This window comes from Oncorhynchus mykiss, chromosome 3 (assembly GCF_057628025.1).
Source record: "Oncorhynchus mykiss isolate SJ-2025 chromosome 3, ASM5762802v1, whole genome shotgun sequence".
Classification (NCBI taxonomy): Eukaryota; Metazoa; Chordata; class Actinopteri; order Salmoniformes; family Salmonidae; genus Oncorhynchus; species Oncorhynchus mykiss.
Genome location: NC_143024.1, coordinates 37204122 through 37217034, shown reverse-complemented (window position 1 = coordinate 37217034; position 12913 = coordinate 37204122). Strand labels below are relative to the sequence as shown.

Genomic DNA, 12913 nt, shown 5'->3' with positions numbered 1-12913 from the left:
TTAATTTGAACATCCAGATATATTTTCACATTTTAAGAAATATTACACTGTTTAATGCATTCGTGTCTGTGGTGGCAAACCAACCCCCACTCCTCTAACCTTTGCAGGTAAACCGTTCAAAAAGAGATACTTGAATAATTGAAGGATCAGAGAGTGGTTGATCTTGCGTCAGGAAAAGCGTCTTGTCGTCACCTGAAAGTTTAAGTTTGACACTAAAAGCTAAGTTTGTGTAATTACACATACTTGACCAGGTTAAGTAGCAAGATAGCAATAACTCCTTCAACTTTTCTGAAGAGCAAAATGAGCTATTCAAGATGACGTCTTCTTTGTATCGAACTTGAGTGAAAACTCTTGAGTGGGAAAACAGTGCAAGTTGGTGACACACCCAAACATAGAAGAGGCTACAATATTACTGGATAAAATTTATATTTTAGCATGATTGGTTCTCATTCGCATTAATCACAGTCATTACAGTTCACATTCAAGACAACCTGGTTGTCAGGGAGACTACTTGTAGAACACCAGATAAGAGAACATGACAATGTAGCCAGGGTCGTGAGACGGATTGGGGTCCTGTCCACTGTAAAGGCCAAAGTAGAGCAGAGTATTGGCTTCAATCCCACTCATGTCCAGCTGAGAAAGACAAATAAATAACAATTCAAGGCCTCAGGAGAAACACTATAGTAAATCAAACAGCCCCAATACTGTAATATCTATGGATTACAAATGAAGCCTGTGGTAATTAAATGAAGTGGTGAACATGATGTGTGTGTATCAAATGAATAAAATGTAACTGAAGCTTTGGAAAGAGAGGGTCATGTGTGCCTTTCCAAGGACTCATGAGTGACCAAGTGCTGTACTCATCTAATAGGCTAGTTTCATGAAGGGTGCTTCACTGCAAACTAATGGACACAAATGCCTACTGTAAGCAAAAATATATATAATTTGAATGCTTAACCTTTCCGTCAAAAACCCTGCAGTTTATGTGATAGAAGATGAGCAAAACTGTTGTCTTGAATCTCTTTCAATGTCAGAAATAGCAGCTAAAACACCAAAAAAAGGCTTGCAAATTTACAAAGACTATGTGTTATGGTCTTGTTTACGTGGTGAAGGAATGCCTCTGTAGTATGAATTTGAAGGTGGCAACATTGTACATTGTTACATCATCATTTCATAGTTCAATATCATTCCAGTATGAGGTGAGGATGAAAGAACCATAGAAATAGAATGATTAAATTAGATAGATCTAATGAGGACGTATAAAGCCATTTTTCGTTTACAAGCCTTCGAGGGATGCACACGCATCCCCACACCAAAAAGCTCTGTAGCAGGATAGCCAACGCTAAAATCAGGACTAGAAGTCAACCGATTATTAATGGCCGATTAATTAGGGCCGATTTCAAGTTCATAACAATTGGTAATTACAATGGCCGATTACATTGCACTCCACGAGGAGACAGCGTGGCAGGCTGACTACCTGTTACGTGACTGCAGCAAGGAGCCAAGGTAAGTTGCTAGCTAGCATTAAACCTATCTTTACATAATCACTAGTTAACTACACATGGTTGATGATATTACTAGTTTATCTAGCTTGTCCTGCGTTGCATATAATCAATGCGGAGGCTGTAAATTTATCATCGAATCACAGCCTACTTCGCCAAACGGGTGATGATTTAACAAGCGCATTCTCGAAAAAAGCACTGTCGTTGCACGAATGTGTACCTAACCATAAACATCAACGCCTTTCTTGAAATCAATACACAAGTATATATTTTTAAACCTGCATATTTAATTAATATTGCCTGCTAACATGAATTTATTTTATCTAGAGAAATTGTGTCACTTCTCTTGCGTTCTGTGCAAGCAGAGTCAGGGTATATGCAGCAGTTTGGGCAGCCTGGCTCATTGCGAACTGTGTGAAGACCATTTCTTCCTAACAAAGACCATAATTAATTTGCCAGAATTGTACATAATTATGACATAACATTGAAGGTTGTGCAATGTAACAGCAATATTTAGACTTATGGATGCTACCCATTCGATAAAATACGGAACGGTTCCGTATTTCACTGAAAGAATAAACATTTTGTTTTCGAAATGATAGTTTCCGGATTTGACCATATTAATGACCTAAGGTACGTATTTCTGTGTGTTATTATATTATAATTAAGTCTATGATTTGATAGAGCAGTCTGACTGAGTGGTGGTAGGCAGCAGCTGGCTCGTAAGCATTCATTCAAACATAACTTTCCTGCATTTTCCAGCAGCTCTTCGCTGTGCTTCAAGCATTGCGCTGTTTATGACTTCAAGCCTATCAACTCCCGAGATTAGGCTGGCAATACAGTGCCTAAGAATAAGAATATCCAATAGTCAAAGGTAAATGAAATACAAATGGCATAGAGAGATGTAGTCATCTATTTCCTATAATAACTACAACCTAAAACTTCTTGCCTGGGAATATTGAAGACTTGTGTTAAAAGGAACCACCAGCTTTCATATGTTCTTATGTTCTGAGCAAGGAACTTAAACGTTAGCTTTTTTACATGGCACATATTGCACTTTTACTTTCTTCTCCAACACTTTGTTTTTGCATTATTTAAACCAAATTGAACATGTTTCATTATTTATTTGAGACTAAATAGATTTTATTGATGTATTATATTAAGGTAAAATAAAACTGTTCCTTCAGTATTGTTGTAATTATTACAAATATATATATAAAAATCGTCTGATTAATCGGCATTGGCTTTTTTTGGTCCTCCAATCGGTATCGGCGTTGAAAAATCATATTCGGTCGACCACTAGTCAGGACCCAGACAAACTTAACAGTAACTGAGTGATGACCGTGCAAGACTGATGGCTATAGCTATGTTCAACAAGTGCATTATTCGTCCGGCTTTAACTAGCTCTATTTGTGATTTAATCAATCCTCTGATGACATCTGTGATGTTGCAGACGATAACCATCCGATTACGTGTTTGTTAACTTGTATGAGCTGCATTTGAAGTTGCATGCGATCGTATCCACCGTTAGCTAAACAGGTTTCTGATGACGAACCGCAAGGGCAATTACTCATGACGCGGTCTGGTGATAGTTCTATACCTGTGTGGTGATGTCAAACCTCCAGGGGTTGACCTGTAGCCCATCACACCAGCCTCCACGGCCGTACAGCCAAGTGCCATGCTCGTTGGGCACCGCCCCCTCTCCCACCCGCATGGCACACCCCAGGGCTGAACCTGGAGAGTAAAACCACACCAGAAAACAGTCAGGACAATGGGATGGTTAAAGAACGCTGCATTAAAAACATGGTAAATGCAGTATAATTATTTTGGAAAGGAATGCATGACAAAAGACCCACACCTGACTCACTCAAACAAGAATAGGGACACAAGCAGGCAAATGCCCTTGGACAGGGGTCAGCAACAGGCAGCTTGCAGGCAAAATTCAGCTGAAAGGGATTTAATTTGGCCCCCAAAAATACATTTTTACTAATCATTTTTGTACAAATTATAATTTTTGTTCTTGGGCAAAAAACACACATTTACAGGAATTTAGCTAATTCCTTTAATTTAGGAAATCTGTTCCCAAGTATTCCTGCGAATACATAAAGAGACCTATGTGACTGTGTCTCAATGTAATCAAGGTATAAAATGATTATGGTATTGTGAAATACAGTATCTACTTGGGCTTACTTACGGTGTAAAAACAATAATGTTCCACCTCCCCCAGCCCATCCAATTAGAAGAAAAATCATCCCACGGTTCAATTTAATTGCCCTCAGAGGAATACAAACTCATGCTAATGTAACTATGGCCCAGACTAAGGGAAGATTATATGAATCTGCATGACCAAACTCTAACGGTAGTCATTTCGCACCTGCCGAGTCAAAAATACGGGTGTTATTGAATGCTCCGTTGACGAGGAAGTGGTGTGATGTCACACAGAACTCGCAGCAGCCGTTCTCGTCGCTCCCGTGGCCTGTGATTACGGCATACAACTCCACCTAAGACACAATATGGTACATAAGATGACTGATTACAATAATAACATGATTTGTAAAGCAGAGGTCTACCCACATTATGGCCAAAGCACTAACTAAAACAAAGGCATATTAAAAAAAAATAAGAACATGCAGTATATGACAATTACCCTTTATTATGAGTGAATGTAAACAGAAGTAATATCAATTCTGCATCATACCTTTTTTGTTGAGTCTGGGACAGTGAATTTGATTGGTTGGTATCTCTTGTTGTATTCCTTGTCAAAGGTGCCTCCACTGTACAATGACATCAGCTTAAAGGGGTAAAGCTTGTCTGAGTGATTGGCTGTAACAAGAGCAAAATCTAGGTTTAACATATGTTTGAAGAGTTCATTCTGTTACTTATTACCATATAAGAATACTGTCACGTTCTGACCATAGTTATTGTGTGTTTTCCTTGTTTTAGTGTTGGTCAGGACGTGAGCTGGGTGGGCGTTCTATGTTGTGAGTCTAGTTTGTCTATTTCTATGTTTGGCTTGATATGATTCTCAATCAGAGGCAGGTGTTAGTCATTGTCTCTGATTGGGAACCATATTTAGGTAGCCTGTTTTGTGTTGGGTTTTGTGGGTGGTTGTTTCCCGTCTTTGTGTTCTCTGCACCAGATAGGACTGTTTCGGTTTTGCCACATTTTGTTATTGTGTTCATGTTTAGGTTTTCTTATTAAAAAAACATGAACTCTAACCACGCTGCATTTTGGTCCTCCTCTCCTTCGACGGAAGAAAGCCGTTACAAATACAGCATGATACTGTAATGATACTGTCTTTAGTATTGCATTCGTGCAGTGAGAAAAATCTGATACTGGAGTACTTTTTTTCCATAACTACTCTGTTGTGACCGAGACTCATAGGGGGGTTGTCCTTTGCCAGGACAACTTTCCAGCAACAATTTGCAAACATCCTGTTATTTTCTATAACACTCCACTTTGCTTAGGATGGAAGTGCACATCTTTTTCTACACATGATGAAAGAGGGATGAAATGGTCTAAATTGCTCAAGAAGAGTGATTTCTGTCCATTGCTTTGTCACTAGTAGAACTGTACACAACAGGATGGCATACCCACCTATTGGAAACCTGTTTAATGTTGGGTTTTTTAAGCGAAAGAGTCAGTCCTATTGCCTAAACATCACTTAGCATTTTTTTATACTGTAAAAGAATATACAGATATTTTAGAGAATAATTCTGATACACAATGAACAGTAAAATACTAATTAAAAAGTATTAATGAATGTCTTATGACAGTGTTATGTAGGCGTTATTATTTGTATTTAAAAAAATGTTTAACTAGGCAAGTCAGTTAGGAACAAATTGTTATTTACAATGACAACCTACCCCGGCCAAACCCTAACAAAGACGACGCTGGGCCAATTGTGCGCTGCCCTATGGGACTCCCAATCACGGCCGGTTGTGATACAGCCTGGAATCAAACCAGGGTCTATAGTGACGCCTCTAGCACTGAGATGCCTTAGGATTCCCGAGTGGTGCAGCGGTCTAACACCTGTGACCGTGTTATGAAGGCATTATAACTTACTTGAGTGATTTGTGTGGCTGAATCTCAGACTCAGAGACACCACCCAGGGCATAGCCCAAGGCACAGTCTTCATGGTGAAGGTACATCTCCCATTGTCCAACAGAGGCACCAGAGGAGAAACATCAGTGAGCCAGCGCCCAATGCCTCTGGGGGAGGAACATTAACATTGTTAAAAGAATTTGCAGGAACGTTTCTTTAAGCCAAAGGGGATCACTTTGAAGTGGTAAAGGCCATAGGCACAGAGGTAAAAGGCCCAGTGGAGTCAAAAACGGGATTTCCCTATGTTTTATATATACTAAACAAAAATATAAACGCAACAGTGTTGGTCCCATGTTTCATGAGCTCAAATAAAAAAAGATCCCAGAATTGTTCTATACGCACAAAAATGTATTTCTCTAAAGTTTTGTTCACAAATTTGTTTACATTTCTCCTTTGCCAAGATAATCCATCCACCTGACTGGTGTGGCATATCAATAACCTTGTGCTGGGAATAATAAAAGGCCACTAAAATGTGCAGTTTTGTCACACAACGCCACAGACGTCTCAAGTTTTGAGAAAGCAGGCAATTGGCATGCTGACTGCAGGAATATCCACCAGAGAATTGAAGGTTAATTTCTTTACCATAAGCCGCCTCCAACTTCGTTTTAGAGAATTTGGCAGTACATCTGTCTGTAATTAAGTATTTCTGTCTGTAATTATAAACTCATTCTGATTGGCTGGGTCTGGCTCCCCGGTGGGTGGGGAGTGGCAAGAAAAAGTATGTGAACCCTTTGGAATTACCTGGATTTGGCATAAATTGGTCATCAAATTTGTTCTGATCTTCATCTTAGTCACACAGTGTGCTTAAACTAATAACATACAAATGATTGTATGTTTCTTGTCTATATTGAATACATAATTTAAACATTCACAGTGTAGGTTGGAAAAAGTATATGAACCCCAGGCTAATGTCTTCTCCAAAAGTTAATTGGGGTCAGCTAACCTGGAGTCCAATCAATGAGACAAGATTGGAGATGTTGGTTAGAGCTGCCTTGCCCTATAAAAAAAACACTCACAAAATTTGAGTTTGCTATTCACAAGAAGCATTGCTTGATGTGAACCATGCTTCGAACAAAAGATATCTCAGAAGACTTAAGATTAAGAATTGTTGACTTGCATAAAGCTGGAAAGTGTCACAAAAGTATCTCAAAAAAGTATATAAATGGGGAAAGTTCAGCACTGTCGCTACTCTCCCTAGGACTGGCCGTCCTGCAAAGATGACTGCAAGAGCACAGCGCAGAATGCTCAATGAGGTTAAGAAGAATCCTAGAGTGTGAGCTAAAGACAGAAATCTCTGGAGCATGCTAACATCTCTGCTAACGAGTCTACGATACATAAAACACTAAACAAGAATGTTGTTCATGGACGGACAACACGGAAGAAGCCACTGCTGTCCAAAAAAACCTTGCTGCAAGTTTGCAAAAGTGCACCTGGATGTTCCACAGCGCTACTTGCAAAATATTCTGTGGACAGATTAAACTAAAGTTGAGTTGTTTGGAAGGAACACACAACACCATGTGTGGAGAAAAAAAGGCACAGCACACCAACATCAAAACCTCATCATGGTGGAGGGAGCACCATGGTTTGGGGCTGCTTTGCTGCATCAGGGCATGGACAGCTTGCTATCATCGACGGAAAAACTAATCCCCAAGTTTATCAAGACATTTTGTAGGAGAATGTTAGGCTATCTGTCTGCCAATTGAAGCTCAACAGAAGGTTGAGGACAGGACAATGACCCAAAACAACAGAATGGCTTCAACAGAAGAAAATACAACTTCTGGAGTGGCCCAGTCAGTGTCCTGACCTCAGTTTGATTGAGATCCTGTGGCATGACCTCAAGAGAGCAGTTCACACCAGACATCCCAAGAATATTGCTGAACTGGAACAGTTTTGTAAAGAGCAATGGTCCAGAATTCCTCCTGACCGTTGTGCAGGTCTGATCCGCATCTACAGAAAACGTTTGATTGAGGTTATTGCTGACAAAGAAGGGTCAACCAGTTATTAAATCCAAGGGTTCACATACTTTTCCCACCCTGCACTGTGAAGGTTTACACTATGTTTTCAATAAAGACATGGAAATGTATAATTTTTGGTGTGTTATTAGTTTAAGCAGACTGTGTTAGTCTATTGTTGTGACCTAGATGAAGATCAAATTGTATGACCAATGCAGAAATCCAGGTATTTCCAAAGGGTTCACATACTTTTTCTTGCCACTGTTTACCTCCACACTATGAAGTTGGAATAATACTGTAAAATTGTGAAAATTATGATAATATCATTTTAGTGTGAGAGCTGTTTGAAAATACTGCCTGGTGACATCACCAGGCGGTGTAAGTTAAAAACCTCTAGTGACTCCCCATCCCGCATGAGGGAGCGTAATAATCGACTGACACTAATTAGCGTAACGCAACGGACATAAATATTCCTAGAAAATATTCCTATTCATGAAAATCACAAGTGAAATATATTGAGACACAGCTTAGCCTTTTGTTAATCACCCTGTCATCTCAGATTTTCAGAATATGCTTTACAGCAAAAGCTAGACAAGCATTTGTGTAAGTTTATCGATAGCCTAGCATAGCATTTTGTCCAGCTAGCAGCAGGTAACTTGGTCACGGATATCAGAAAAGCAATCAAATTAAATAATTTACCTTTGATGAGCTTCGGATGTTTTCACTCACGAGACTCCCAGTTAGATAGCCAATGTTCCTTTTTTCCAAAAATATTATTTTTGTAGGCGAAACAGCTCAGTTTGTTCTTCCCGTTTGGCTGAGAAATCGCCCGGAAATTGCAGTCACAAAAACGCTGAAAAATATTCCAAATTAGCTCCATAATATCGACGGAAACATTGCAAACGTTGTTTATAATCAATCCTCAAGGTGTTTTTCAAATATCTATTCGATAATATATCCACCGGGACAATTAGTTTTTCAGTAGGACCGATTGGAATAATGGCTACCTCTGTATTTTACGCGAGAATCACTCTGGGAGCATCAGGTGACCACTTGCGCAATGTAGCCGCTTACGGGTATTCTTCAACATAAATGCGAAAAACTACGTCACAATGCTGTAGATACCTTGGGGAATACAGAGAAAAAGTAATCTGGTTGATAGCCCATTCACTGCTCAATAGGGATGCATTGGAACGCAGCGCTTTCAAAACATGAGGCACTTCCGGATTGGATTTCTCTCAGGCTTTCGCCTGCAACATCAGTTCTGTTATACTCACAGACAATATTTTTACAGTTTTGGAAACTTTAGAGTGTTTTCTATCCTAAGCTGTCAATTATATGCATATTCCAGCATCTTGTCCTGACAAAATATCCCATTTACTACCGGAACGTTATTTTTCCAAAGATGAAAATACTGCCCCCTAGTCACAAATGGTTTTTAAGACCAATAAAGAGTTTCAAACCTCTCTGACAATAACAGCTAGTTTTCAGGTTACATATCCCTCCCATTAGGTTCCTCCAATTAGGCCCCTCACTTAGACCACTTTTAGCAAAATTATTTTTGGAGACATGCTCTTGATAAGAAGCTATTTGTGTTTCTTTTTGACCATTTTAATTGAAAATAATCACAGTAAGATACTTCATTGTTACCCATAAATGATTTGATATGGAGATATTTCTTTTTTTAAATGTCTGCATCAATGGAAGTGGAACAGCTTTGTCCTTCTTGAGTGATCTTAACAAATGTCAAAATGCATTTTGGGGACTCATGTCACATGGTATCCATGTCAAGTGACAACAAATGCACAGACTATACCTGCGGAAGGCTGTTATCCAGCGCCCCATCTCCATGTTGCAGTGGGGACTGAAATGGTCACAGCACACAAACAGCTGCACAGTGTGGTCCCAGTGGGCGCAGGAGTCATCCCTCTCGCTGGGACAGGACAGAGACGCGTCCAGCTCCAGCATGTCAAAATCCAACATGTCTACCAACACAGTGAAATGGAAAAGTCAATATTCCGATCCCCTTTAAATACCTATAAAATTATATTCAAGGCTGATGCATTTATTGTCGACTTAGTGTATGGCTCGACCATAAATGCTGAATGTACAAAACATTAAGAACACCTTCCTAATATTGAGTTGCACCCCTTTTGCCATCAGAACAGCCTGAATTTGTTGGGGCTTGGACTCTACAAAGTATCGAAAGCGTTCCACAGGGGTTCTGGCTCATGTCGACTACAATGCTTCCCATAGTTGTGTCAAGTTGGCTGGATGTCCTCTGGGTGGTGGACCATTTTGATAAACACAGGAAAATGTTGAGCGTGAAAAACCCAGCAGCGTTGCAGTTCTTGACACACTCAAACCGGTGTGCTTGGCACCTACCATACCCTGTTCAAAGGCACTTAAATATTTTGTCTTGCCCATTCACCGTCTCAATGGCACACATACACAATCCAAATTTAAAAAGTGACATCAATAAGAGACCATTGCTTTCCCTTGGATTAACATGGTCAGTTTGTCATGGAAAGAGCAGGTGTTCCTAATGTTTTGTACACTCAGTGTATGTGCAAATGACCTGGTGGAGATACAATGAGGTCTCTTTACCAGAAGGCAGGTTCACAGTGGCTACTGCTCCACTCTGTCCTTGCATCTGGACCTTCTCAAACACAGGGACCACCCAGGCTGGGTCATGGAGTCTAGTCTGAAGCCCTTCATAGAAATCAAACCTAGGAGGGAACGGATACAGTTACCAAATAGATGAAAATATTTATCCTTCTTCACATACTCCTGACATATGAATTCCTGATGTCTTCAGTATACTGACATATGAATTCCTGATGTCTTCAGTATACTGACATATGAATTCCGGATGTCTTCAGTTTGCTGTAATAAACTGGGGAATCCATAGTGTGCTTACTGCTTACCACTGGGCCTGCCAGTTGATAAACTTAAAGGAGGGGTAGAGGAACCAGCCCATCTCAGACAGTGCCCCCTGCTGGTCAATGCCAATGAAGAAGTTTGGAGAGGGGGTACTCTGAAAGGACACGTTCACCATGTGCCCATATCTACAAAACATAGAACAGAATATAAACATACATTTATTCACTTTATTTGGTCCAATATTCATTAATGGTTGAGAATTTGACAATCAACAAGTGTAAAATAACATACACAGTACGTTCTATTGACCATTGCACGCATATCTCATCAGGTCAGGAGTCGATAGATCATTTCCATGAGTAATCCGTCTAAGACTACTGAGAGAACAAAATGATCCGTAGAGGAAGCATGGCTTCCAGTGAGTTAAGTGAGGAAAGCAACTTGACCTAACACTGTATGAGTCAGTCAGTGTTAGTTACCTAAGGGCCTGGGCTACCGAGGGCTCGCAATGCACCATGGCAGCAGGTATGCCTAGTGGCGTAGAACATTCGTCTCCCACACAGTTCATATCCTGGATCGGGTTTCCAGGACCTGCATGGACAAGGACACCCGTGGCATTGGACTTGGCCATGTTCTTCACCTGGGGACGGAAACTAACAATGTCAATGTGTTCCTTCATGTCGAGTTCAGGCACATAGAAAGTCTGTTTGTGAGTGTTTACACAACCTCTCAAACTCTATGGGCAACTGTATAACAACTCTTCTGTTAAACCTGGAAAATGGCAGTTAAATGTTTCCACGCATCTCTCCACCTATCCCTCTCTCATAACTGACCTTGGTGAAAAAGGAGCAGTTGCCCTCGGAAACCCAGGCAACAGCACCTGCAGCGGAGGGGGCGGGCTCACATCCATTGCCTGCATCAATCAACTGGTGTTTCATCTGGCTCCAGGAGCCCATCAGCCAATCGTATCGCGCATCAAGTCTCTTGACAATCACCGGCATATTCCACCCTGTATGTAATTAACATTTCAATAAATACATCACTTCCAGAAGATGGACATAGAAAACAATAAATGCATGGCCCATCTGTCATTAAATAACTGATGACACCCTGAGAACTCTGAACTATAATATGTTTATCTAGGATAGAATAATAATAGTCAAAAACAAAAGTTAAATGGACCACAAACAGTTGGGATCTAAATGCAAGGGACAATGAAACTTCCACTGGTGCTTTGATGAGTGCACCAGTCCTACAGTGCATAGAGACTATTCCCTACCTGTAGATGTAAAAACTGCCTGAGAAAGGCCACAGTTGTGTCCGGAACAACCCCAAGAGTACAGCACACTGGGAATCCAGTTTCCCAAACAAAATACAGGAACAGGGGAGAAGTGCAATCTGGACAAAACCTCTTTCTTTCTGTTGAACAGAAACACAAAGGGAAAGTTGTAATATGTCAGTTCAGTTCAATGACCTGTCTCCTCTATATTAACAAGCAACAGTAAACATTTGTGTTGCTACCTATGCGATGTTACCCGAAGGACTTGATCTCTCATCCATAAGGCATCGTTGACAGAGCTGTCATCAAGAGACACGAAGAGGACTTGTGTGCTATCGGGTAGGTTCTGGACCAAGTCGGTTAATGACGACTCGGAGTTCCACAGGCACTCCAAAAAGGCAGACTTGTTGGTAAAAGCATGAATTATCAATGGCCCTTTCAACCCTGCAAGTGGCGGGTAAACGAATTCTCCATCAAGGGTTACCACTTTGAAAGCTGGAGCTGTGTTACCTGGCTCCAATTCTGTGACTTGTTGAAGAGTTATTTTGGATCCGAAGTTGATGGTGCTATGCGCAAATGTAGATGGTGAGAATTCACGCTCGTCGTAGTCTAAATTATGAGTTGACTTCATCCCTCTGATTTTCGCTGTTGCATCAATTTGAATTACATGTAGGCCTAACGTTACTGTTAAGCAGCACAGCACCAAAGTTGATGATAACCAAGCCATTTGTTCCTCCCACAACTGTGGCGGTATGTCGATAATTTTCTAAATCAATTTGCACACAGCAGTATCTTGGGTCATTGCTGTTTAAATGCAAAATATGTATTATTTTTTTAATTTTTAAAAAAAATTTTTACTGATAGCATTAAGCCAGGATTTGACAGATTGTACAATAACGAGTACTTCCTTGTTTATTCCAAGGGATGTATGAAGTGGGCGCGTTTACTTGTACGGTGGCCCATTAATGCTAAAAAGTCTTAGACGCAAGGATTATTACTGTATGTGTGCTTGTTTCAAGGATTTCACTGTACACGCACGCTCTGTCTCTTTCTTGCTCTCTCTCTCTCACACACACACATACCTGCTTTCTCGCTCACTCTGACACATCGCACTCTTTCTCAGTTGAACAGACTCTCACACATACCTGCTTTCTCGCTCACTCTGACACATCGCACTCTTTCTCAGTTGAACA

The 12913-nt window shown here is 40.5% G+C and overlaps 1 protein-coding gene across 1 annotated transcript; it reads right to left on the bottom strand.

Moving 5' to 3' along the window:
- ngly2 (N-glycanase 2) lies at positions 1-12684 on the bottom strand. Its single transcript, XM_021594512.3, has 12 exons — positions 11963-12684; positions 11721-11860; positions 11275-11450; positions 10921-11081; positions 10486-10626; positions 10166-10287; positions 9375-9543; positions 5568-5713; positions 4201-4325; positions 3877-4003; positions 3103-3236; positions 1-633 (listed from the first exon to the last, which is right to left on the bottom strand). Exons 1-12 carry the CDS (start codon positions 12445-12447, stop codon positions 508-510), a joined length of 2052 nt encoding a protein of 683 aa, XP_021450187.1. The 5' UTR covers positions 12448-12684; the 3' UTR covers positions 1-507.
- Between the last annotated feature and the right edge of the window lie 229 nt (positions 12685-12913).

Bases quoted from the DNA above. Each gene is read 5' to 3' on its own strand.
- ngly2 (XM_021594512.3), bottom strand. From the start codon at position 12,447: ATGGCTTGGTTATCATCAACTTTGGTGCTGTGCTGCTTAACAGTAACG. The intron at 10,288-10,485 runs GTAAGCAGTAAG...GTTCCCTCCTAG, and splicing joins ATCAACTGGCAGGCCCAGTG to GTTTGATTTCTATGAAGGGC. The intron at 634-3,102 runs GTATAGAACTAT...TGTCTTTCTCAG, and splicing joins GGTTTGACATCACCACACAG to CTGGACATGAGTGGGATTGA.